At 39.9% G+C, this 27322-nt stretch overlaps 1 protein-coding gene and 1 non-coding gene across 3 annotated transcripts; both read left to right on the top strand.

Moving 5' to 3' along the window:
* The first annotated feature begins 1445 nt into the window (after positions 1-1445).
* LOC139947271 (E3 ubiquitin-protein ligase SHPRH-like) lies at positions 1446-26550 on the top strand. 2 transcript variants are annotated; one of them, XM_071945160.1, is made up of 27 exons: positions 1446-1590; positions 2518-2789; positions 3163-3591; positions 4078-4255; positions 4594-4906; positions 5113-6697; positions 7586-7693; positions 8439-8565; positions 9450-9574; positions 10094-10172; positions 10826-10989; positions 11526-11702; positions 12857-13066; positions 14182-14358; positions 15138-15245; positions 15711-15847; positions 16228-16404; positions 16662-16730; positions 17295-17499; positions 18026-18169; positions 18738-18911; positions 19859-20044; positions 20757-20849; positions 21380-21472; positions 22706-22884; positions 23736-23816; positions 24874-26550. In XM_071945160.1, exons 2-27 carry the CDS (start codon positions 2547-2549, stop codon positions 24947-24949), a joined length of 5637 nt encoding a protein of 1878 aa, XP_071801261.1. In that variant the 5' UTR covers positions 1446-1590; positions 2518-2546; the 3' UTR covers positions 24950-26550. The 2 variants fall into 2 exon arrangements, with proteins under 2 accessions (XP_071801261.1, XP_071801260.1); XM_071945159.1 differs by having other exon boundaries at positions 2475-2789.
* Trnas-aga (transfer RNA serine (anticodon AGA)) lies at positions 22002-22075 on the top strand. The gene has a single exon. It is a non-coding gene; the product is annotated as a tRNA-Ser (tRNA).
* Positions 26551-27322: the final 772 nt, after the last annotated feature.

Raw genomic sequence — 27322 nt, 5'->3', positions numbered from 1 at the left:
ACACAAAGTGTAATTTACACAAAGTGTAATTCTGCTTAGTTGTGCTCAGCATACACAATCTTAAGAAATTAGACCTTATCTGTGGGCATCATGCATAAGAAATCAGTTGTAGGCCATGTTTAGAAAGTACTAATGTGCATTGCAGAAAAGAAATGAGTTTAAAAAGTTTAGTACAAAAATGATACGCAAAACAGCTGTCGATAAAAATGTCCAAACACAATGAAACAGATGACTGTTTAAAGTGATGCTCCATTCTAAGAATTGACAAGTATATAATGATACACAAAACAACCGTTCAATGAAACAGACGACTGTTTAAAGTGGTGCTCCGCACTAAGAATTGAGAAGTATATAATGAAACACAAAACAGCCGTTTAATGAAACAGACGACTGTTAAAAGTAGTGCTCCTCACTAGGAATTTAGAAGTATATAATGATCAGACAACAGCCGTTCAATGAAACAGACGACTGTTCAAACTGGTGCTCCATTCTAAGAATTGACAAGTATATAATGATACACAAAACAACCGTTCAATGAAACAGACGACTGTTTAAAGTGGTGCTCATAAGTCATCACTAAGAATTGAGAATGATACACAAAACAGCCGTATAATAAAACAGACGACTGTTTAAAGTGGTTCTCCTCACTAATAATTGTCAAGTATATAGTGATACATAAAACAACCGTTCAATGAAACAGACGACTGTTTAAAGTGGTGTTCCACACTAAGAATTGAGAAGTATATAATGAAACACAAAACAGCCGTTTAATTAATTAGACGACTGTTTAAACTGGTGCTCCATGCTAAGAATTTAAAAGTATATAATGATACATAAAACAGCCGTTCTTAGAAACAGACGACTGTTTAAAGTGGTGCTCATCACTAAGAATTGAAAATGATACACAAAACAGCCGTATAATGAAACAGGCGACTGTTTAAAGTGGTGCTCCTCACTAAGAATTGTCAAGTATAATGATACATAAAACAACCGTTCAATGAAACAGACGACTGTTTAAAGTGGTGTTCCACACTAAGAATTGAGAAGTATATAATGATACACAAAATAGCCGTTAAATGAAACAGACGACTGTTTAAACTGGATATCCGCGCTAAGAATTGAGAAGTATATAATGATACACAAAACAGCCGTTAATGAAACAGATGACTGTTTAAAGTGGTGCTCTGCACTAAGAATTGAGAATAAATAATGATACACAAAACAGCCGTTAAATGAAACAGACGACTTTTTAAAGTAGTGCTCTCCTCACTATGAATTGGTTCACAAAACAGCCGTCGATTAAAATTGTTGAAACAGACGACTGTTTAGACTGGTGCTCCTCGCTAAGAAAAACTGCCGTATTGGTTTACCTTGGTGGTTTCTAGGATCCATGCAAGTGGTGTGGTATGAAAACATGTGTGAGTTCACAACAACACGCAGTGAAGGACACGGTGACACTGACAGGTCGCTTTTTGTTGAATTTTGCACATTCTTCAGTAAAAAGTAACGTTGAAAGCTCAATGAAAATCTGTACACGATATACACACCCCAAACTGCAGTGAATTATTGTGCATGTGATCGCTGATGCCGGTAAGTTGAAACTTCAAATCCAAATTGTATTTTTTTTTAGAATACAAAAGTTTAGTTTCAGTTGTGCTTGATTTTCTCATTTTTGTCGAACAAAATACTGACATCATATTCCTAACCCGCTGGTCCTTCTTCTTCTTCCGTGTTTTAGTACATGGAAGAAGAAGAAGAAGGCTGATGACCTTGGTGATCCATGCTGCGCTTGGGTGAATCTGTTCAGGTTTTTTTTACCTGATTTTTTATTTTGTTATTATTTTTTTAAAAGTTACCTCAACATGTCTCAATGAGATTGGAGATATCCCTTTTTGTAAAAATGAGTGAACAAGTGGTGGCAGGATACGGAATGTATCCAAAGGAAATACCGAGTGTTGTTATTATTCTGTTGTTTTAGCATTTATGTCTTTCCCCTGCCAAGCCCATGGTTCGAAATGATCAGACATTTTGATGCATACTTTGAACTTTTCTCCCCTTTTCGGTAGTGAACTGAATGAAAAAGTGGGACGGCAAGACGATCAAATTTCTCTTCTACACTCGTACAACATTTTCTGACCCTAATTCCCTCTACAAAAAGTCCTTGTGGTGGGCCACAATTATTACACTACAGAGACAAAGGAAGAGAAAGAAAAGGTTTTATATATAAAGCTATCCATTCTTTTGTCTGAGTCAAATTGTAATAATTAGACAAGAAAATGGATTTGGAAGTAATATAAACCAAATGTCACTTGTGTGAAAAAGTAGTGATTGAATTTTCATAGTCATGCTACTGCCGTCGAGCTACTTACAATTGTTGTAAAGGGTGTTTAGATTCCTGTGAAGAAAAACAGAGCATTTTAACATACAAAACAACAAAGAAAATGAAGTTATAAAGTTTTGTTGTTTGGTTGCAGTTTGGAATGCCTGTGAACCTGTAGACAGCCTTTTTGTTTTTAGGAGCTACATCTAGACGACAACCAAACAAAATGCCTAAGAGAAAAGGAAAAGGTCCCACACAGCTCAACCCTGCTAAACGATGGCTCCTGACGTGGAACATGAATGATGAGAACCAGGGAGCTTCAACTAGCTGCAGTGTCGTCCCACCTGTTGCTGAAGTAGATGATGTGGAGTTGACCGTGGAATCAGATCTATCTCCGTTCAGTCCAACATCCTCGTCACACACCGATGGGGGACTGGTGGAATCCACAGTTAAGGAAACTGTTTGCCTGGTAAGTTAGACTAGAGCATAGAGGCAGATTCCAGGCCTGATACTTCACGGAGGCAACAAAGGCGATTTCCTCCATACCCCCTGGTCAATGCCTACCTGCCTTTAAAATGCTCCAGTAGAAATTGACAATTTCCTCATAGGGTGCCCTTTACTAAGCTAAGAGAAAATGCCTTTGTACCCCCTGCCCTTTTAAAAACGAAGCAATACAGGCCTGCACATTGTTCAACCTCCATTTGGCTGTTCAGGAAATCTGTGCATTTACGCAAGGCCTGTTGTTCTGAGTGGTTTGATCCTCTAAAGTTCCTTTTATTACAAATGTGTACTCTCTTTCTATAGTTACTTTTGTTTTTCTTTGTTTTATATACAAATAACAGGCACCTCCCAATCATATCACAAAGGCTGAATACAATACCCTGTGGGAACGAGCTAGCTATAGCATCACTCTTAACGAACAGACCCCCAAGGAGACCTCCATGTGCCAACTCGGGCAAATCACCCTGATCCTCAAGCCACACAGCCCGTCCAAGATTCGCAACCCCTTCCCGGAGACCCTTTCGGGAAGCCCACTCCGAGATCAGACTTTACCAAAACAATTCCCAAGAGGGCGCTGTTCCCTGTTTATCTGCACACCAAAACCGCATTACCTGGTGTTTGATTACACGATGGGCAACGCAGAGAACGTGCCAACGGGGTACTCCCCGTCTGTGTACATGTGCCTTCTAGCTGAGATTGTTAATGAGCCAGCAGATGTATGCTTGGACTCCCTGCAGTACATCTGCCATCAACAGACATTAAAAACTAAGGTAAATTTAACCCTCACAGCCCAATAAATGTGTCACTATAAATCAATTGAATATCAAGACTAGTCAGCCAATTTTAACAAATCCCTCTTTGTGATCTTAATGATAACTAGACATTAGGTGTTTGTGAACAAACACAAAGCTGTTCCGTGTTCTTTTGCTTGTATTATTTGCTAAAATGACCAAGGAGTATATAACTGTAAAAAAAAGATGGAAAAATGTTGTATAGTGTCTTGAGTTATAGGTCAACATGGGGTCACGGTAACCTATAATGAACTACTCTTGTAGCGCATATCACATTCACAGCCAAGTCTCTATTGCGCTTCGAGGGGCTTTTACATGAAGGAAAATTTAGTTGACACAATGGGCTGTTGCAAACACACAAGTGATTTTGTGAAACCTTAAAAAGGGTTTGTTCTTCCAACATTTTTTTTGTTTGGTTTTTTGTTTTTTAATTCAAGCAAAACCTAATCATTTAAATACCCACAGCTGAAACTCCTTCACCACGGTTACAATTCCAAGACGGGTCATCTGTCGCTGTCCGTCTGCATTCCTCATCAAGGAATATCCTCTCCAGCGTTTGCAGCAGAATTTGTCACTAGAGCAGATGTCTATTCCCATCATATACAGAGGATCATGCACTGGTTCCATGGCTACCCACTCCCAGGTTAGTTTATAAACTATAACAGCAATAAGTCCAATATGAATTCAGTCAATCATTCATTAATTCTTTCCTGGTTTTGCATGAATACACCCACTTTCCAATTGGCGACTACATAAGGTCATCTATATGTTATATAATATAAATAAACTTCTTAGTGTTAGTTATTTCCCTCTAGTCGACCCCATAACATTACAACAATAGTAAAACTATCGGACTATGTGCTTGAGCATGGGTAGTCTAGTTTATGTAGAAACATTCAACATTGATTATTTGTCTTTCATATTTTATAGCACAACATCTGTTGAAGAAAATAACAAACACAATATCTTCCTTCCTGATAGCACCACTGCTCCACGATGTTACTTCCAAACGGCATGATTTCAACAAACTCTTTGACGCAATACGCCTTCGGCATGCTATAAATGGAGACGACTCTATTAACCTGGACGTCCAATTGCAGAGTCCGTGCCTCGTGCCGACCCTCCGAGAGTACCAGCGTCAGGCAGTGGCCTGGATGCTGCAGAAGGAGGGCTATGGGATTCAGAGACGGGAGGAAGAGGAGAGGGAGGAGAAGGTAGAAGGGAAGCTGCATTGCCTCTGGTCAAAGGTCAGACTGGGTGAGGAGACATTGTATTACAATGTACACAGTGGACAGTAAGTACATGTTGAACCTTTGTTTGTTTACCTTAAAGGTAGACGCAAGTAGGCCTGGGTCGCTTCAACCTGTTAACCTCCTTGATTTGATTGTGATATCTGTGTTTTTATAAAATTGTTTGCATTTTTTCTTGTAGTATTCTGTTGATGAGCTCTATGTCTCTTTGTCTCCTTGAAAATGAAATTGTCTCTTGATTTTAATACAGATTCACCAGGCAGCGTTTCACTCAGAAGCCATCATTTCCTGGTGGAATCCTAGCAGATGAGATGGGTTTGGGCAAGACAGTAGAGGTCATTGCCTGCATTCTTGCCCATCCTAGGTACCCCGGTAGCATCTTGGATTCCAACAACGACACTGCCGAGAATCCTTCATCTGAGTTTGAAACTGTCAGGAGTACAAGTTCTGAGTTCTCCCATCAAGAAGAAGACAATAAAGAGTCTTCTTTAACACCAGGATCAGGAGTCAGTAATTCAAAACAGACATTGGAAGTATCTGCTGGAGTAGCATCGTTGGAAGTCCCTCTTGGGGAAGCGTTGGAAGTACCACCTAGGGAAGCATTGTTTGAAGTACCTCCTGGGAAAGAATCTTTGGAAGTAACTCCTGGAGAAGCATTGTTGGAAGTACCTCCCGGAGAAGCACTTCCTGGGCGAGAATCGATTGAAGCAAAGATTTCTGAAGTGGACTCGGAGCCACTTATTGGAAGTAATGACACTATCATCGACACAGACCAACTCAGCTGTACCACTGGCATTGTAGATTCTAACAGCGAAACTGGTAAGATTCCTTCTTCTAAATCTGAGTTAAATACTGTTGCAAGTACAAGCCACTCAAACTGTCATCAAGGTGTCTCTAAGGCAAACCTCCCTCAGCTTACTGAATCAGGAATTAAGACTGATCAAGTATTGGAAAACCCAACTTCAGAGGCATCATCACAAGGCAAGTCTTTAGAAGTAGACCACATACAGTATCACAATAACATAAACATGGACACAGAGCCTCAACTGCCATCTAACTCAGGAATCAATGATTCAAAAACTATTTGTGCGGCTCAGACTTCCACAAGCTGCGATCTAGAACCACCAGGAAAAGAACTTCATCAAACTGTTCCAGAGAATACTTCCGAAGTTAAAACCGAGAAAATGGTCGTTGAAAACTCCCACCCATCTACCTCATGTGAACTTCTCATCCCATGCAAACCTACAAAGCTAGATTCAGTTGACTCTGGATTTGAAATTGGTCTAAAGAGTAAAGCGTCTAGACACCCTCCTCAGGAAAGCAAGGAACTGATCAAAGCTGAATTAACAGGGCAAGAAACCGTTTCTTTTATATCCAACGAGCGGAAGGATAAAATGTGCAATGGTACAGACGGGGCTTTAACTACTTCTGCAAACCAGGATCAAACGGGTAATGTAAATAAATGTACAGATTCAACAGATCTCAGGGAGGTATCAAGATCTGGACGAGAATCTCTTCTCCGGACCTCAAAACAATGTCCAAGTACATCAGAAACTGCCAAAGAGGGGAAAGGACTAGAGAAGGGTTGTGAACTCAAAGTCAAACAGAGAAAGAAGCGGAGCAAAAAGCTCCCTGTCAGTATACCCAGGCGGAAGAGCCAGGAAGAATCTACCTTTAAGTTCCATTGTATCTGCGGTGTTTACGAAGAAGAGCTGGACCGAGAGCTATTCTATGAGTGCAGGCAGTGCAATGGATGGCAGCATAAAAAATGTGTCGATTACAGAGGAGTACCAGAGAGTGATTGCAGTCTGTGCCCAATGTGCTGTGTGGATCAGGTAATAATGATCATAAATAAAAATCAATTTTTATATTGCGCTTTTCACACCCGAAGGGCTTCTCAAAGCACCTCCTAACATTATTACCCCAGTCACTGGGCCATTTAATTTATTCTTTAAACCATCTCAGCTCCCTGGGAAGTATACAGCCTGTGCAACAAATATACGTACGCTACTTAGCTATCAATCACATAAACCATCTCTGCCCTCACAGATACTCATTTACCCCTGGGTGGAGTGAATCAATTATAATTAAGTGTCTTGCTCAGGGACATGAGTGTCACGACTGGGACTCGAACCCACACTCTGCTGAATGGAAACACCACAGCTTGAGTTCATTGCTCTTATCCGCCCGGCCACGACACCCAACTAAGTATTGGTTCATTAATTTACCCCCAATCAAATAGACCATTCTGTTGGTATATTGAAAACTTTTGAAGGGGCACCAAGGCCAAGACAATAAGCCCTTGTGCCCTCCAAGTAATTCACAGCTTTTTGCTGGTGCTCGTAAAGATCCATAGTAACAGTTTATATGGGCATGAGAACTGGCTTCATTGCAAAATACAAAATATTAATTTTGGGTTTCACCCCAATGTGTGTAAACACCGATGTGTGTAAACACTGTATATGCAGTACTTTGTCGAGTCCTGTGAAAACAAATCACAGGCATATTACTTGGATTACACAGGCATATATTACTCAAGTGGATTTTGATTTTATTTTATAGGACTCAGGAAAGTACCGAGTATACATGTACAGTGCTGAAACGCATCGGTGTAAGGGTAAAAACAAAATATTCTTTAACCCCGATACAAATGTCAAAAAATATATTATGATATACCCCCAAAAATGTATATTGAACTGTTTTGATTGCTTGTTCTCCCTCAGCCTGCAGTGTCATCTGGAGCCACCCTGATAGTCTCCCCCAAACCAATCTGCCACCAATGGATTGATGAGATCAATAGACATGTTCGTGCACACACACTTAAAGTTCTTGTAAGTTCCACTTAGTTGTTCAAGAAAGATGTTTGGTGGCCAGTAAAAGAGCATTTTAACACTGGGATTGGTTGAAATATTGCATGTGAAGCAATGAGTTTTCCATTGGGAACACTGACTGTTCAATGAGAAACACTTTGTTCCATTGGGAACACTGTCCATTTGGAACACTGACTGTTCCATTGGGAAAACAAACTGTTTCAATTGGAACACTGACTGTTCCATTGGGAAAACAAACTGTTTCAATTGGAACACTGACTGTTCCATTGGGAAAACAAACTGTTTCATTTGGAACACTGACTGTTCCATTGGGAAAACAAACTGTTTCAATTGGAACACTGACTGTTCCATTGGGAAAACAAACTGTTTCAATTGGAACACTGACTGTTCCATTGGGAAAACAAACTGTTTCAATTGGAACACTGACTGTTCCATTTGAAACGCCGACTGTTCTATTGGAAACATCATTGGGAGTGTTCCCATGGGAACACTGACTGTTCTTTTGGGAGCACTGACTGTTCTGTTATATTGTGAACACTGACTGTTCCATTTGGAACACCGAGTGTTCCATTGAGACACTCAAGAGTTCCATTGAACTGCACTGACTCCTCCACTAGAAACGCGGGTAGTTCTGTTGGGGAAACTGGCTATTCAATTTTAAATACTGACTTCCATTAGGAATATTGTTTCAATGCAAACACTGATTGTCATAATAGTGAGAACACTTACTGTCCCCCCCCCCCAGGTCTATGATGGTGTGAAAAAGCAAGGTTTTCTGCACCCTCGTTCTCTTGCCCAACATGACATTGTCATCACAACTTATGACACGCTGAGATCAGAACTCAACTATGTAGGTCTACTTCAAACAAACAGTGAGCTTCTTAAATGTTTTTTCTATGATATGTTCACTTCATAATAAAACTGATATATTTACCTTATCACGCCTCCATCTTGGAAGTAAAGTGATGATGAAACTGGGGTACAGGTTTGCACGTTGCACGGGGCACAGAATGAGCCAATGAGCTACCTTCTTTTGACTCAGTCCGAGGGCACCTTTACCCAAGTGACTTCAAGTTCATGTGCGTATAAGACTGTTTGGTTGTCACTTTTATGAAAAAGCACAGGTTTGGTCAATCGGTCATTATACAAAACTTATTACATTCAATCCGGAAGCTCGCTGGATTTCAAGATTATTCCACCAGTACCAATTTTCCAGGGGATTATTTTCTTCTGAAATACTGTAAAATAGTAGATGAAATAGTATTTTAATTGAGCCACTGCAAATACCAGGTGCTTATTTAGATGGCACAAAATCACTGACCAAAACTTTAACGTTTTTCCTTGGTTTCACTCAAATGTCTTTGCTGAATTGACCATGCATATTCTGTACCACATGAGAGTGCTTTTGGTTGCAAATTTCCTTGCATTAGTTTTAACTTTGACTACCTTTATGGGTTTTTGTTGTGTGTGTCAATGGGGAAAAAAACAATAACAAACTATAATAGAAGTGGAAAAAACCTTGTTTTCCTTTCTTTTAATGAAGTAAATATGGTTCACACACACGTGAATATTAAAAAATAATGTGAATTTGGTAAAATTGATTGCTAGATGTAGTTGGCTGCATGGCGTGTCTCATATGTTTGTTTTTAACTAGAAAATAAAAATTAATTCAATCTTTAAAAAAATTATGTACTAATGTAAACAAAGGTGTAGAATTAGTTGTTGTAAAATGTTCTTTGCCCAACTCTTCTTGTAGGTCAGAAAGGACGACGCTTAAGATACGCCAAACGCTACATGGCAGTCCCTAGCCCCCTCCCTGCAGTGGAATGGTGGAGAGTTTGCTTGGATGAGGCTCAAATGGTAGAGTGCCCCACAGCTAAGGTAAAGGCCCCTCACATCACACCTGTATTTAACTCACTTCACTGGCTTCTTCGTTTTCAAGAGCAATTTTCTCACTACATGTACTTTGTCTGTTAACTTATTGTGCCCTTCTTACTACGTTTCTCGCCCCCATTCATTCTCTCTCTAGCACTTGTCCTGGTCTACGATCATCTAGAGCCCCTTAATGTTTTTATGAGCCTTTTGCTTTAAAGTTATTGGTGACGGAGCTACAGCCGTTCCTCGTTTGTGGAAACATCTAGTTCCTTTAAAGTTCCTTTAAAGCTTTTTGTCGCTCATTGTAATTGCATTTTCATCGACTTTTTCTTTGCTGATAATAGTAATAACAATATAGAGAATTTGTTAAGATGCTCAAAGTGCACCAAGGACACCATTTTATGTGAAGGAAGGAGGGGGTATGGAGGGGCTGAATTAGAAGCAAACGCTGTGAGATGGGGGTTGTTTTGTGTGTCTTGCATGTCAGGTTAGATCTGTATGCTTTTATTATGTGTTTATATCCAGACGGCTGAGATGGCTCTGCAGCTAACTGCTGTGAACCGGTGGTGTGTCACTGGTACTCCTGTGCAGCGAGACTTGTCCAGTAAGTTTATTGAAACTCATGTTTTTCCATATTGATTCTTTTAGATGGACTAGGCAAGTCTATGAAGTTCACTGCTCCATTGTTGCATTAAAGGCCGAGTCACACTGCAACGATAACGAAAACGATAATGATCACGACGCAAAGAGAATGCATTCTATTGGTTGAATTGCTCCACGCAGAATCTGCACACGCTCATTCAACCAATAGAATGCATTCTCTTTGTGTCTTGATCGTTATCGTTTTCGTTTTTGCTGCAGTGTGACTCGGCCTTTAGACAGGTTTTTTTGTGGGTGTTGAGGAAGGGCTACAATGGGCTAGAATAAATTGACATTGGTACACCCATGAGTGATGAAAAGTGGCTAAAGAAGGTACTTGAAACACAGGCTGAGGGCGCTCTTCCACGTGGTCACCTGAAGAAAGCGCTGGATGGACATCCCAATCCACCTCAAGTGCAACAATTCAAACCTTATTATCTAAGACCAGGGACCAATTTCATAGAGCTGCTTAAGCCAAAAGTAATGCTTGACAATTTTCTGCGTAGCCAATATGAGCAGGACACCAGGCACAAACTGAACGTATGACATGGTTTTTTGGCTGGTATCTTCTGGTAAAGCATAAACTTGATATCATGTTTTGAATTCCACTCTACATAGATTTGTATGGATTAATCCTCTTCCTTGGCATGGAGCCATATTGGGTCAAATGCTGGTGGGACAACATCCTGTACAAGCCCTATCTCCATGGCAACCAGGAACCAATGGAAGAGGCTCTGGCAAAAGTGCTTTGGCGCAGTGCCAAGAAAGACGTTATCAATCAGGTGTGGATCATGTTCATAAAAATATAAATTCAAAATTGTAAATGTAGGATCATAATATCAGACATGTGTGGTCACCTATTGTATGCAGTTGTTGTTTTGTTTAAATTCCCATTAATTTTGAGTTGCCTAACCGAAATATTCCACCTTATTCAGCTGAAAAGTATTATTTTTCTTATACCATAAAGTGTGAACGCAGATTTATGCTTAAAAAATAAATACTTATGCAAGCACGGGGGGTTGTGTTACAACTTAGTATTAGCAGATTTTTAAGCAGATGTTTGAGCACACTTATTCTATGGGTGTTTCAAAGCTAAAAGCCACTCCTGGCAAGGGGCTTCAAGAAGAAAATGTTAGAGGTCTTCCACAAGGCAACAAATCCATGACTGGGACACAAACCGATGCTCTGAAGACGACACTAGAACGTCAGTCTAGTGCACTAGACAAAAGACACTAGACGGCTCATCAACAAAACTCTAAAGACAATTTTGTCTTTGCGAATAACCATTCTTTAAACAAAATGTCTTCCTGTTTTCCAGATCAATATTCCAGCCCAAACAGAGGAAACCCATTGGCTGAATTTCTCACCGATCGAGACCCACTTCTACAAACGCAAACACGAAGACTGCTCCAATAATTTCCTCCAGGTCACCGGGCGTCTGACGTTTGACGTTCAAACCAAACTCAGCACCCTTGATAGAGCTACAGTTCAAAAGGTGGGATTTCAGTTCGGGGTGATCCTCATGCAGGAAACTTTGTGAAAACAAGTGGTAGTGCTGAAACTGTGAAGCAAATATGTCCATGTAGGAAGAATAATCCATATAGGAATACACCATCTGAGAAGCGTTACCGCAGTAATACTTCTTATTTTCAAATTTTGGGGGATAAAAAGTGATATCTCAGTCTATAACCCAGTTCTGCGAAGTGAAATGTTTCTCAAAATGCATTTTACCATCCAAAGCTGCTGTACTTTACCCTGTAAGTTTTTTATTGTCATTAATTTTCAGAGTCGTTACCAAAAGTATACAGAACCTAGAGGCGCTGATGGACACTATTGGAAATTACTAAAAAAAAATTGTTAGCATAAAAACTTACTTGGAGAGCTGTTGATAGTATGAAACATTGTGAGAAACGGCTCCCTCTGAAGTAACTCAGTTTTTGAGAAAGAGGTAATTTCTCACTCAAACAGTAGAATACATCAGCTGAAGCCTTTTTTTATGCTTCTGAAAGCACACAAAGTAATGCAACAAGTAAGCCTAGCAACAACAGGGTGTTTTTGTAGTTATTATTCTCTTGCAAATTCGAAGACCAATTGAGCCCATATTTTCACAGGTTTGTTATTTTATGCATATGTTGGGATGCACCAAGCGAGAATACGGGTTTTTGACAATTACCAAACGTATACAGACCCTTTAAAGGTCGTGTACACTATTGGTCATTGTCAAAGTCTAGCCTTCACAGTTGGTGTATCTCAACATATGCATAAAATAAGAAACCTGTGAAAATTTGAGCTCAATTGGTCGTCAAATTTGCGAGATAATAATGAAAGAAAAAAACACCATTGTCACACGAAGTTGTGTGCGTTTAGATGGTTGATTTCGAGACCTCAAGTTCTAAATCTGTGGTCTTGAAATCAAATTCGTGGAAAATTACTTCTTTCTCGAAAAATATGGCACTTCAGAGGGAGCCGTTTCTCACAATGTTTTATACCATCAACCTCTCCCCATTACTCGTCACCAAGAAAGGTTTTATGCCAATAATAATTTTGAGTAATTACCAATAGTGTCCACTGCCTTTAATGTCCTCTCCATATACAGAGATGGTTCTTATCCTGAATCATTTCTTTATTCTTTGTGTTCCTCCTGACCAGTTGATGAACCCCTTGCTGAGGCTCCGCCAGGCCTGCTGCCATCCCCAGGCCGTCCGCGGGGAGTTTGTCAGCATGCAGCGTAACAGGCTGACCATGGCTGAGCTGCTCCAATCACTGACTCTCAAAGCCAAGGTGGAGTCTGAAGAAGCGCACAGGCAGCTGGTGTGCGCCCTCAATGGTCTGGCTGCAGTTTGCGTCATCAAAGGAGAGGTGAGTCTGGTTTGCAAGTCATTTTTTCACTGATTAATTCTGGTTGTGAAGCCAAGGACTCTAAGAAAAGTGATCTTAATCACTATATTAGCCAAGAACCCCACGGAGAGAAGACAAGGAATTAATTTGTTGCAGGTTTGAACAAACTGATGCGACCGACTCCTTAGAGGAAAAGCTTGGTTTAGAAATAATCGGATTTGAAGTTGGTCTTTCTTTTATATCGTTCTTGGGTGAATTTGTATAACGGGGAAATTCCCCCAAAATTTGTGAATGAAGTTGACACCTGAGATGTTCTAGCCAATTACTTCTTAAAAATAAAATCATTTTTAATGAGCAACTGTTAAAAAAATTAGACAGAACACTTTGTGAAAACTAACAAATACACAGCGCACATTGTGCAAGTTGCCCGTATCAAAATTGTCACTTTGTGAAAACAAAAAGTGTCAGAGGATCGTCTTGCCTTGAACCTTCATTTAAGCACACATACCCACATGCCAGATTGCCGTATGCAAAATGTCACTTCGTGAAAACGAAAAAACATCAGCTTACTTAGATTTTATGAGAAGTTGTTTATTTTACAAAATTAAACATATTTGAGGATAGAGATTTGGTTTAAAGCCATTGGACCCTTTTGGTAAACAGTATTGTCCAAGGCCCACACTTCGTGTATCACAACTTCTATATAAAATAACATACTTTAGGCTCAATCGGTCATCGGAGTTGGGAGAAAATAAGGGGAAAACCCACCCTTGTATCCGCACGTATTGCCGTGTCATGACATGTGTTTAAAATAAATCCGTAATTCTTGATATCGAGAATTTATATTGTTTTACTGTTTTCTCAAAAGTAAAGCATTTCATGAAATAATATTTCAAGAGAAGTCTTTCACCATTACCTTCTGTAAACCCTTCAAGTTATTTGTAAATCTCTGAACTTTTATTTTTTTTTCTGTACCGAAAGGGTCCAATGGCTTTAATGAAAGATGAATGTATTTGCAGTCAAATAGTGACATACAAATTTTCATAACAATGATGACTTTTGAGTAAAACGCCACTCTGGGAAAAGTATCAGTGATAAGGTATTTTGAAAATCTTTCCACCATTTTGCCTCACCAGACACTTGATGCAATACAGCATTATCGAGATGTTCTGCTGTCTGCTGAGGAGCACAAAGACAGATTGAAGACGGATTCTCTACAGAGACTGCACGCCATGCATAATCTACACCAACTGCTCAAACTCAAACCGGAAGGTTTAATCCCTACGCTGAGAGACGGGGAACTAGGCAAGCAGGTAAAACCAGAAAAATATCCTGTAACTGAATATTGCTTTTTAAAGGCACTGCAGCCGATTTCACGAAACGCTAGGATTAATCCTATCTCGAGTTAGGACGAGTAACCCGTCCTAACTTAGGATGGGTTCAATGCGTCCTAACGTCTATGGATACGGAACTTAACTCGTCCTAAGTCCTAAGATTAATTCTCAGTTAGGAAGAGTTTGGTGAAATCGACAGCAGGACATGTTTTGTAATTGTCAAAGAGCAGTATACTCACTTGGTGTATCTCATCATATGCATACATTAGCGAATCTGTGAAAATGTATTAGTGAAATATAATGACCTCAAAACCTTTGAGATTGACTCTAAAATTGCAGGTTTGAATATACTACACCCAGTCAAACCGCAGCGCTCAGTGTGGTGCATCAGGGAACTGTGTGTCTTTCAGCGAGGTTAAACCATTTCTCTCATGAAAGTAAATTCTGACAGAAACCCAACAAAAAATGTACATCAGAGATTTGTTATCCGACTTTCTGTCCTGGATTAATTTTGACAAGAGAGGCTGTAAATCCTAGGAAGTACAACATCAAGGGGTTTGTTTGGCTTCATCATCCAGACAGTCCGAGATCAGACCCAAGGCTGCTCTTTAATTTGTTTTCTAGATTTCTTTTAGTGTAGTACTCAACCTCAATAACAAAACTGATTGATTGATTGATTGATTGACTGACTGACTGACTGACTGATTGATTGATTGATTGATTTGATTGATTGATTGATTGATTGATTGATTTAACAGGTGCAGGAGATTCGAGATGCTTATCTTGCTAAGGCAGAGGCAGCCGTGCAGTCCAGCTTGACCAGTCTACTCCCACTCCAAGAGAAGATTACTGACCTCAAAGACCAGGTAAATCAGTCCAAAATGAAAAGGAAACTTCCACAAAACCCCAGGCCTGGAATTTCATCTTGGAACATGTTGAAAGGGCAAGGCCATTTTCATTTTGCAAAGGGCACTTCCATTGGAAAATCTACAAGTCAACGGGAAACTTTGGGAAGGGCACCAAGGCCAAGACCAGGGGCAAAGGATGCTGTGGCCTCCGTGGCCTGCGTGTAAATCCAGACCTAAAACCCCAGACACAAACATAAATATGCCTACTTCCTGCATACTTCTTCTAAAATGCAAAGCAAATTTGGGTAATTTAATAGTCAGTACGGAAAGTTTTTCCAAATTGTGACACAAGAAAGTTATTTCGTGTATTTTTTTTAAAGGGAGTTTGATTATTAGTATGGAAAGTACGCAAAACAAATTTGTAGTTATTGTTAGTATTATTACTCTTTCCAAAACTAATTCCCAATTTGTTTTTCCCCCAAGCTATCTTCTGCTGGCCCTTGGTGGGTGGAAGGTCTGCAATACATACAGTATTTGGGATTTGATGAAGAGTTCATTGACAAGGTCAAGAACGCCTTGCAGTCTACAACAAGGAACGATACCCTGAGCGTTGTCAACCAGTAAGAAACCTTTGGTGTTTTCATGTAGGATGTTTTCTCATTAACCCTCCTACTCTTGGTGCCATTTACAGTGAGTCGACCGACCATTTGGAAGCAGTCATTCAACTGTATGGGTTGTGTACTGTGCATAGAAATAGCAATAGATGTAGCCACCACGTGGTGTCAAATTGCAGGCTGGCTAAGTTTATCTATCATTCAAAATTAAACTGGACGATACTATGGTCATACAGTAGGAGGGTTCATAGTTCATTTTGAGTTTTCATGTATTGCTGTAAAACAGGCTGTTCTGTAAACTAATCAATAGATTTTAACACACATTTCAAAGATACGTTTCAAATTCTCTTGAATAATTAAAAACTCCTCTTGACTTTCCTTCCAAGTTTTTCCACCATCCGAGGCCTGCAGATGGTTTTAGTCACCAAGATGGATGATCTGACCGCTGCGTACCAACGTCTTCAATCTGGCATGATGAGACTCAATGTTGAGGTCAATCAGGAACTGGTATCCGAGGCAACAGATTGCCATCTGAGACCATTCGGAGGGAAACCAAAGAACAGGTATAGTCTCCATTTCATTTGGTACAGTATGTACTGCTATGACATTAAGGGGCTCTGACCCATGAAATATTTCAGGGGATGTTTTCTACCTTCATCATCATTAGACTGTGTAAAGTTTTATGTAAATCTGTGATCTTCACTGGGATTTTTCTTACCAGTTCTGTAGTAGTCCTTCTATGCAATAAACCAACTAATTAAAACCAAATAAATAAAAAAAATTATTGTTGTACATGAATGTATATTTTTGTTTTTATCAGGTGTCCATTCTGTAGAGTGCATACGTTGTTCACAGAGTATGAAACATGTTTGTTTTCCATCAAGCAAAGGTAAGATGAGTAAAGTAGATCTTTTTTATGGATTAAGAGGTTTGTTTTTTCAAATCCAAATAATTGTAGTTATTACTTGCTTATAATATTTCCTTAGTTATGAGCTTCCCCAGACTGGCAACCGTGTCCACTATTCAACTGCCTTTTATACCCTTCCTTGGTCGTCAAAGGAGGGCGCTGTTTGGACTAGTTTGTCAAATGTTTTGGAGCTTTTGACTATAGTCTGCTCTATTCATAATTAGTGCCCAAGTTCATGGCTCTGCTTAACATCACACTCTGCATTTACTGTGCAAGCGATGAGATTCTGTGCTAGATGTGTAAACGAAGAATGCCCTCCTAACCCTTGAATAACACTTGACATAAAGCGCGTAGTTCCCTGCTTGCTTATGGTTATCAGAGCCATGACATTGGACCGGCCGCGAAGACTGAAGAGTGTTTGAGATGCTGGTTTCTTTATAGGGATTCAGAGAATTTTGTGTAGAGTCTGCACTGCTCTGATTCATCACTGTTTTGGGTTCCTTTACAAATAAAAATGTAAATTCTAATGATTTTTCCTCCTTGAAGGGACAACATGGCGGATCCGGATCCAGAGGATGATGATAGCAATGTAACAGGACCTAAACTCCTAGGTTCCTGGGCTGCTAGCGAGACAGAGAGAATCCTTCGATCTCTCCTAGCCTTCCTGAAGCATCACAATGCTGATGAAGATATCCTGCAGGAAGGCAACAATTATGTGGAGATGGTGGACACACAGAAGAAAGAGTTTAAGGTAAAAAACTAACGAAACAGTAACAGAAGCTTCTAAAGATTATATACAAGTGCTAACATACATCGGTGTATGGGTTAAAAAACAAAATTAACATTCTTTATCGCCCATGCAAATTTAACATCATCGTTGCGGCACCCGCTGCAAAAATCATGGGATCTGAACTGCCTCTAGCTACCGGGCAATCTCGGTAGTCTAGTTGGTAAGACACTGCTCTAGAATTGCAAGGGTCGTGGGTTCGAATTCCACCTGAGTAATATGACCGAGTATACAGTGCTACACGCCACTCCTTTGTAGCACCACTCACGGCTCTCGTAGTGACGTCGTTTACCTGTGGCCAGCCCCCAAGTGAACCACTCCACAAGCAGGGCACTGGGGGCTGACCTGGGTGAGCCCCTGGAATGACGTCAAGAGCTTTTCGAACACACCGGGGCAGACCGGGGATGACCCAGGGAAGTTAAACAAACGCACCCAATATGTCTATAGTAAGTAGAGAATGGCAAAATTTTACCAATGATTTTCCCTGCAGAGTTTGCGAGTCACCTGGACCATGCTGTCTGAGCGAGTTGCAGCTTGGGATGAGTTAAAGATGGCCACCATGCGTCTACGCCTGAGAGAAGCTCATGAGCCAGACGATGTCACCTCTCAGCCAAACGTCATCGAACCAAATCAAGTAATGACCCAACTTCCTTGAAGGGTGTTGATGCCTTTGTAGATCAAATTTTTAACCATGACCTGAATTCCTACACACAGTGAATAAAGATGCATGTAGTGTAGTTTACCTGTAGAAATTCCAGCTTTATTAGATGCAATGTTTTGAGAAGAAAAGAAGTGCAAATCACAGAGCAATAGTTTCAGGAGATTCGCTTAAAAAACGACGTACTTGCTAAAATAATTTTCGTCTCCCGAGACGAAAAATGTTTCTTTGACATTGCTTTACTCTTTTTTTCAAAAACTACAGCATCTCAGCAAGTTATATTTTAAGGGAAGCTTTCTAAAAAACATTATCTTCAAATCATGTAAATTTATTGTAAATCTGTGGACATTGTGTTTTGTGTCGTACAAAAATTACCCAAACCTTTTAACGTTATCACCATCGATACAAATTGTGTGAACCATTTTTTTTAAAGTGTTTCATTTTCAAAAGACTGCTACTGAAACCATTTGCCACAAACTTAACTTTGTTTCTACTGCCCCTTCTTGCTATTAAAATCTTTGTTTTTTAAAATTTGTTTTTGTAGTTGGATCAGCAGCGATATAAGCTCCTTAACGACAGGGTCCTGGCACAGAGTGAGTTAAAGAAGAAGCTTGGTCAGTTGGTCTACCTGAGAAGCCTCTCTAGTGCGCAGAGTGACCTACCAGGTGGCATCAATCCGGAACCTTGCCCGATCTGTGTGCGGGAACTCGGAAAGCAGGTATGTAGAAGAAGGCTTTTATTAACAAAACTTTGAAGTGAATTGCCAAAATTAAATAATTTGGGGCTGAAAAAAGAAAAAGTTAATAAAGGGAGATTTGAACCAACGACCTACGGATTAGCAGACCTGCGCTCTAGCTATCTTGCCCTATGTTGGCAGTCTCCAAATTTTGTAACATCTTTATTCGAGGGTACCAGTCAGAAACCATACATCCTTTAAAAACAAAATTCTTGTCACATCCCCTTAAGATGATCCATGGCTGCCGCTTCCCTGGTTGTATGGTGAACTTGGGTGTGATCCCTGGCTGCACGGCAGTTAACAGTTGTATGGCTTCTGACTGGCACTCCATAACAAAGATATTTACAACACAGGGAGACAGCCAACATAGGGCTTGATAATTCCTTAAATCATTCCTTAAACCATCTCAGCTCCCTGGGGAGTATATATAGCCTGTGCCGCCAAATATGTAGCGCATCAAAGCTAATCCATCACAAGAACCAACTCTGCCCTCACAGGTACCCATTTACCCCTGGGTATATTGAAGTGTCTTGCTCAGGGACACAAGTGTCACGACTGGGATTTGAACCCACACTCTGCTGAACGGAATCACCAGAGCTTGAAATCGGTGCTCTTATCCGTTTGGCCACGACACGCCAAAATAGTTCAGTTGATAGAGTGCCGATGTGTCAGGAGACTCTGTCCTTCCCACACGGCAAACTGTGTACAAACTACTTCTGATAGCGCCCTCTTTTGAATCATCCTCCTCCAGCCCATGTTAATTTCCCATGAGGGGGACAGAATCTTCGGCGGACAGAATTCCCTGGGACACTGGGACATTAACCCGGAGTTCATTGGATCAAATTCTGCTCAAGTAAATTTTTCTTTGTTTAACCCTTAATTAATTATAAACTAATGACTGTGACTCGACTCTTTCCATCCCCCACCAGTGGTCTGTTCTGCCATGCGGCCACTCTTTCTGCAATAACTGCATGGAGATGATGCGCGTTCATAACAGTTCAAGACGTAAGACCATCCGTTGTGCAATCTGTCGGTCGGTCTCATCCACCTTAGAAATATCATTTGTCAGCACTGACCAGACCAATGAGGAGGAGGACTGTTCCATTAATGTGAGGGTGAGTAAACCTGCTGCAGGCAATCTTTTCCGAGACAAAACACTTTCCATTCACTCCTTGTCCACTTGACTTCTTCTGCTGTAATAACGAAGTCTTATATAGCGCATCCAAACAAGGTATTTACGGCGCTTAGTATATACAAACTTTCAGAAAGAAAGGTTATTGCAGTGATGAATTCCGAGACCCAATTATTTAGCACCTTACAAGGTGCTACGAAGCATACAGCAGCCACAGCCAGGAACACCGGGGCAAACCCCTTCTCTTTTCGATAAGTGCACTGGGTTCTTTTACATGCGTTATATCTGACTAATGCTATACTTCTATGTTTGTGTTGTGTTGTCAATAAGCCTTTCAGAAGGATCTAGTAGGGTAGAAACGTCAGGCTTTTTATAAACAAATTTGCTTGGCGAAGTTGGTAAAACGAAACGTAAACTTTGTTGTGAATACATATATCTGGAACGTTTGACTTTATATTCCTGGTTTACAGCCATTAACAAAATTACGCTTTATTACAAAATGAAATTTGTCATGATGACTGTATTGTATATAGCACTGACCCTACAATGTGAACAGTTTGTATACTCTATTTTTAAAAGTTCAACCCTCACCAACATTTTTAACCTGGAAATTTGTTGTCGGCTGGATATTTTCTTGAAAATTTAATCCACATCACAATAAAAATCACTTATAATTTTATTGTTTTCCTATCCAGGGAGGCTATTCAACTAAAGTAGAAGCCGTGGTTCGAATCCTTCTACAGCTCAGGAACCAGGACCTACACGTCAAGGCCCTCATTTTTTCAACTGTAAGTTATTAATAAAGATAGAAAGAAAAAATGTGGAATAGTTTTCCTTACCACATCAGGACATCTTCATTTAAAACTCCCCTAAAAATTCACTTTTTAAAGAAGATGTTGACCAGTGATTTTACACATACTTATTTCTGTTCCTTTTTTTAAAAACTGTTCAATTTGTATCATGATGAGTGACTCTTTTGGCAGATACCGGAGCTTTATTAGACTCCATTGTTAGTATTAAAGGAGTATTACAGAATTGGTTTCTTTTCCAGAGGCCGTTGCCACTTACTCCTAGGGCTGAAACAGGGTTACCCCTTTTACAGTCCATACGGATGTAGGCATGGGTATATAAGAACCCTCAAATTATTGTTTCACCTGATGCCATAATCATAATCCTGTTGGTTGCGCCATTTGGGACAATGTCCCATGTGTGATGCAGTGTAGTGTAAAATAATAGGTGTCCCTTTTAAAACTTGCCTAACCTATACTCTACATTTAGTTTGTTTGCTTGTTCATAATTTATCATCTTCACTTTTCAGTGGATTGACGTTTTGACTGTCATCGCCAAGTCGTTGAAGGATAATGATATAGAGTACCGTAGCATCGGACTGTTTGGAGACCGCCATTTCAAGGTAGCATTAGCTTGATTTCCATCCTTCCACCCAGTTAGTTGTTAATAATTTATAAGCAGGACATTACTTTGCAGAACTAAGAAGTCTCCCAAATACCAAAATATTGACCCCTTGCACACGCGTCAAACGCGGTGACTGATGCCACGCTCACCATGCTGGTGGGCAGTTAGGTTTACGTGTATTAACGACGCGTCACCTAAAATGCACACTTCACTGCATCGCGCACAGCATAGAGTTACATATAAAAACGCACAATGAAATTGCCCACCATTATGGCGCATTCAAGATTTTTCTGATGATGACGTCAGGTGAAATGGGTCAATACGTGCACCAGTAGAATGTTTAAGCAAGACGAGTTCTCAAAAGAACATAATCTACATGGCAAATAGATACACACACGGTGATACCACACACTGCTTGGTTTCATTACCAGAAATGTATAATAATTATAATAAATTTCCATCTATTAAATCTTTGCAGTACCCGCTGCTAAAACATAGGATTCGAACTGCCTCTAGCTACCGGGCAATCTCGGTGGTCTAGTTGGTATGACACTGCTCTAGAATTGCAAAGGTCGTGGGTTCGAATCCCACCCGAGTAAAATGCCTGTGATTTTTTTCACAGGACTCAGGGAAAGTACTGAGTATACAGTGCTACACACATCGGTGTATATGGGTAAAAACCAAAAATTAATATTCTTTATCCCCGATGCAAATTTAACATCTATTAAATCGTTTGCAGTACCCGCTGCTAAAACATAGGATTCGAACTGCCTCTAGCTACCGGGCAATCTCGGTGGTCTAGTTAGTAAGACACTGCTCTAGCATTGCAAAGGTTGTGGGTTTGAATCCCAACCGAGTTATATGCCTATGATTTTTGTTCACAGAGCTCGGGAAAATACTGAGTATACAGTGCTAGCACACATCGATGATACCCAAGCCTACATTCGTATGGACTGTGAAAGGGGTAACCCTGTTTCAGCCCTAGGAGTAGGTGGCAACAGCCTCTGGACAAAATAAATTGTAGCCCACACCTTGAAGTGGCCTTCAGGTCTGGTGTGTTTGGCGACTTGCATAAAATAAAAAAATTAAAATCGGTGTATTATTATGTATTATTATGGGTAAAAAAATACAAAAATAATATTCTTAATCTCTCATGCAAATTTCCCTCTATTTATATTTGATGTGCAGTGAACATGCAAATTCAAGTGTAGAAAATTTCTTTCCTTCCTAGGAAAACTTGATGGATTTCAAGCAAGAGGAATGTGTGACGGCACTCCTGATGCCCGTACACAGCGGAAGCAAGGGTCTGAATATCATTGAGGCTACTCATGTACTACTCGTTGAGCCTATCCTCAATCCAGCCAGTGAGTTACAAGCTGTCGGGAGAGTTCATCGTATCGGCCAAACGAGGTGAGACAAACATTTATGAAAACTCTGAACCCCTATAAATAGGCCCACATCTCTCACACTCTTCAGTCTTCTGAGGATGACTAGTATACACATATTGACTAGCAATGAGGTAACTAGTGTACGTCTATTCCCCCGCGGGACTTTGAGTGACCAGAAGAGGGGGAAATAGGCCCCTCTTCTGGTCACTCACAGGCCCGAGGGGGAATAGACGTACACTAGTTGTCGAAATATGTGTTTTATAACACAGCTCGGTCTTAAATGTGAAATAAGAACAGAAATCTGGAAAAGAAAGGAAGTTTTTTAGTTGCTGTTCATGGTTCAAGTTAAAAGAGGGCGCTGTAACCGAGCACTATTTTCAAAGACTAGTGCCCGCTCGGGAACTAGTTTTCGCAAAACATGAGCGCGCCATCACTAGACTATATTAGTTCATCCAACCAGAATACAGAAAAAGCAAGAGGTGTGTTATAAAGCAAGCTAGTGGGCGACCGAGTGAGTGAGTGAGTGAGTGAGTGAGAGCAAGCTAGTCGAAACGTTGAGACCAATTAAAAAACTCCACGGTATTGAAGTTAATAACAATGCTGCATATACATATGTAGCTTCGCTGTGAAGTGTCCCAATTGTCCTATATTTTTCAATATAGGACGCCCAAAAGGAAGTTTGGAGCATCGCAGCAGTAAATGCATGCCTAAATAAAGCTTGACACATGACATGTTTTCCACCAATCAACTGACAAGAATCTATGTGTCAATATATAATGTTAAATAGTTGACCAGTGTAATATAGTTTGCAACCTGTCACTAAACCAACATCAAAGTTGATCACCCAGTATTTTGTTTTATTGATTTGTTTAGGCCAACTGTAGTTCATCGCTTTCTAGTAAGAGACACTATAGAGGAACGGTTACATGCGTTTCTACAAGCTAAGCACACAAGGTAAGTCAAAAGAGAGGGAGAGAGACGTTCCTAATTTATTGAAATGTTTTTATGCTGCGTCTGTTATAGTTTCATCTTCAGTTTATCTGTCATTATATTATATTGATTATCATTGTGAGTCTGAAGGCACTGCACACCTTTGGTAATTGTCAAAGACCAGCATTCTCACTTGGTGTATCCCAACATATCAATGCATAAAATAACAATGTGAAAATTTTGACTCAATTGATCATCGAAGTTGCAAGAGAATAATGTAAGAAAAAACACCCTTGTTGCACACATTTGTGTGCTCTCAGATGCCTATAAAAGACCTGAAGTCTTTTTACATTTGAGTGAGAAGTTACACCTTTCTCAAAAACTACATTACCTCAGAGGGAGCCGTTTCTCACAACGTTTTACAGCTCCCCGTTGCTTGTTACCAAGTAAGTTTTGTTAATGACTATTTTGAGTAATTACCAATAGTGTCCAGTGCCTTTAAACTTTGGTTGGCTGGGTATCAGTGTGGAATGGCTTTGGCTGTTTTTGATGAGATCAAATGTTTAATAATTGTTTCCATTTGTGTAGCATTTCTAGGGGCACCAAGGCAATTAACAGGGGCATCGGGGCAAGTGCCTTTATGAATAGATATGTAACACAAATGCAATGTAGTCCCCATGTCATTGTGTTGAGTTTACAAGTTATGTACTGCTTTGTATAATAACAAAGACAAATTGATGTGGTCTTTTATTTGTGTTCTTTCAAGAAAATTATATAATTTTCTCTATATTGCAGTAATTAATTCATAACTAATTTGCGATGATATACTTGTATCCAAGTTGAGTTAAATATTAGTTGCTGTCCGATAATTATTAGTGTAGCATGTTTTTTATCCAAAGTTTCAATTAATATTGCCTCCTTTAAATGTCATCATCAATATTCAACCTTCAAAATGATAAAGTAAATAATAATTACAGATATTTTCTTCTGAAATTTCATTACCATAAAATGTTTATCTGTAAGAATATAAAAATCATATAAAATTTAAACAATTTTTTCAAATTGTTTCTGACATTTTTAGTGCCAGCCTAGACAACCTGGAAGGAGAGACTGGTGCGCTAACTCTGGATACTCTCAAGCAACTCTTCACATATTGAAGGTGTGAAACCAGACAATGCTGGACATTGGAGCCATAGAACCACAACCAAGAGGACGCTGTGTTTATTCTTAACCTGTGTCTGCTGTGTAACACAGTCACAGAACCAGGGATGGGTTTGCTGGGTATGGACCCCTCCTCCCTAAATTACTGTCTGTTTTTTGTATTATTTTTTATTTTATTTTTTAGTTTTGTAAACTTGGGACATCACATGGTTATTAGGCCTACATATATCTCGCCACCGACCTTCACTCCTATTGCTCACTTACCCATATCGTCACAGCCTTACTTGGTTTTCTTTTTTTGGGAAGACTTTGTTGGTGTATACCTCCCCCCCCCCCCATTAAAATTCATGAATCTTGTACCTGTTACGGCCTCTACGTTAGCAATGACCACAAATATCTAAACCACGTTATACACATATTGACTGGCAATGAGGTAACTAGTGTACGCCTTTTCCCCCCGAGGGACTTTGAGGGACTGCGGCCGAGGGAACTATGCCTCTCTTCTGGTCACTCATAGGCCCGAGGGGGAATAAACATACACTAGTTACCGAATTATGCCAGTCAATATGTGTTTTATAACACAGCTTGGTCTTAATTGTCAAATAAGAAAAGAAATCTGGAAAAGAAAGGAAGTTGTGTAGTTGCTATTCACGGTTCTAGGGAAGGGAGAATTCGCTGCAAATGATGTATGACCTTTGTGTATTTCAAATAAGAAATATTAAATTGAGTGAAAACTTTGCTTGTCTTAATAAATTAAGGGGGTAGAAATATAAACCAACCAAGGATACCAGGGCCAAATTTCATAAAGCCTGTAAGCACAACAAAAAACTTGCTAAGCACTGAAAAGTATTGCTAAAATAGGTTACCAGCCAAAATTCCATTATATTTACATTGTTGTTGTGACTGGTGCCCCAATCAATATGAGCATAGAGTGAGCCTTACTCTATGATATGAGCTTAGCAAAGAAACTTTTCAAGCAGTATTTACTGCTTAACAGCTTTATGAAATTGGGGCCTGATTTCAAGGAAAGAATACAGACAGTGTGAGGGAAACGAACTGATTGATGAAAATATTTGCATATCTGGAGTTTTGTAGAACAACATGCTTGAAAATGAAAGGTTCTCCAGATTTACTGATTAATCCCAAGCTGGTTTAATTGTTCATCATGTTTCTATGCTCACAGAAACAGTTGCATTAGTCTCAAGCCTTTATTTTATTTTGTTTAAACATTGAACAGCCGTCCGGTTGTAAACAGTGGTCGGTTGTAAACAGTAGTAGGTTGTAAAACAGCAGTCGGGCCGTAAAGAGCAGTCGGGCCGGCCGTAAAGAGCAGTAGGATTATAAACAGCAGTCGGTTGTGAACAGCAAGAAGTAGGGCCGCGCAAAGAGAAGTCGGACTGTAAACAGCAGTCGGGTTCTAAAAAGCAGTGGGGTTGTAAACAGCATGCAGCGATAATTATTGCACAACCCTCTCGCAATGTTTAGGTGTAAAGTGGATCGTATAGGACACGCATTATTCTAAACCGATGGAGAAAGTAAAAACCAAATAACAATAGTTTTTTTTTTAATGCAGTTCCTGACGAAATAAAATGGGTTGGGGGGGGGGTACAAACTTGGCAGTTTCCACTTTTTACCGAGTATTCATCTTTTTCGTGGTGTCAGTGTCATGTATCCTTTTTATTTGACCGAGTCAAATTTTATTGTAGAGAATACTGTATTAATAAAACTATCAGGATATTTTACATAATTATCTTGTCTCCTGGCTATAAGTATTTTGTACTTATACTGTGACTGAGGATTGTTCTTCAATAACAAAGAAGTCACTTTTCCAATAAATTGATTGCATTTTGATGGATACACAAATCATTATATTATCATTGGCTCTTCGTGAAATCAGGACTCAATGAGCCTTGAATTGTGGCTCCTCTTGGTCTCATCTTACAGGAAACAAAAAATAAAGCCTTTTCTAACGTGCAGGTAGGCCCCCCAAAAAACATAATTTAGTAGCGTCCTGCTTTTTGGAAAAAGGGGAGGGGCAGCCTTTTTTTCTAATTTGTTTCCCAAAATGGCCGCCCGACATTTAAAAAGAGAACCGGCTGTCCCTTTTTTTTTTCTTCATCTGAGATCCTTAAAACATTCCTTTTTTTACGTCAGAAATAAAAAATACATATAAAGGGGGAGGGGGAGGGGCGCTTACATGTTTTAATTTTATCTGGCCTTACCGTAGACGGAAGTGATGACAGGAGACATGCTGACTTGCTGGATGCAGATGATTGTGTTTTCCCCCGCAAATACAGAATCGGTGCGAATATTTCAATGAAGTACGCCATAAGTCAGAACGCACAACAAAAACGCACCAGAAACTGTAC

Source organism: Asterias amurensis, chromosome 14 (genome assembly GCF_032118995.1).
Source record: "Asterias amurensis chromosome 14, ASM3211899v1".
NCBI lineage: Eukaryota > Metazoa > Echinodermata > Asteroidea > Forcipulatida > Asteriidae > Asterias > Asterias amurensis.
This window is presented reverse-complemented; position numbering and strand designations above follow the sequence as displayed.

Bases quoted from the DNA above. Each gene is read 5' to 3' on its own strand.
- LOC139947271 (XM_071945160.1), top strand. From the start codon at position 2,547: ATGCCTAAGAGAAAAGGAAAAGGTCCCACACAGCTCAACCCTGCTAAA. The intron at 4,907-5,112 runs GTAAGTACATGT...ATTTTAATACAG, and splicing joins TACAATGTACACAGTGGACA to ATTCACCAGGCAGCGTTTCA. The intron at 17,500-18,025 runs GTAAAAAACTAA...TTTTCCCTGCAG, and splicing joins CACAGAAGAAAGAGTTTAAG to AGTTTGCGAGTCACCTGGAC.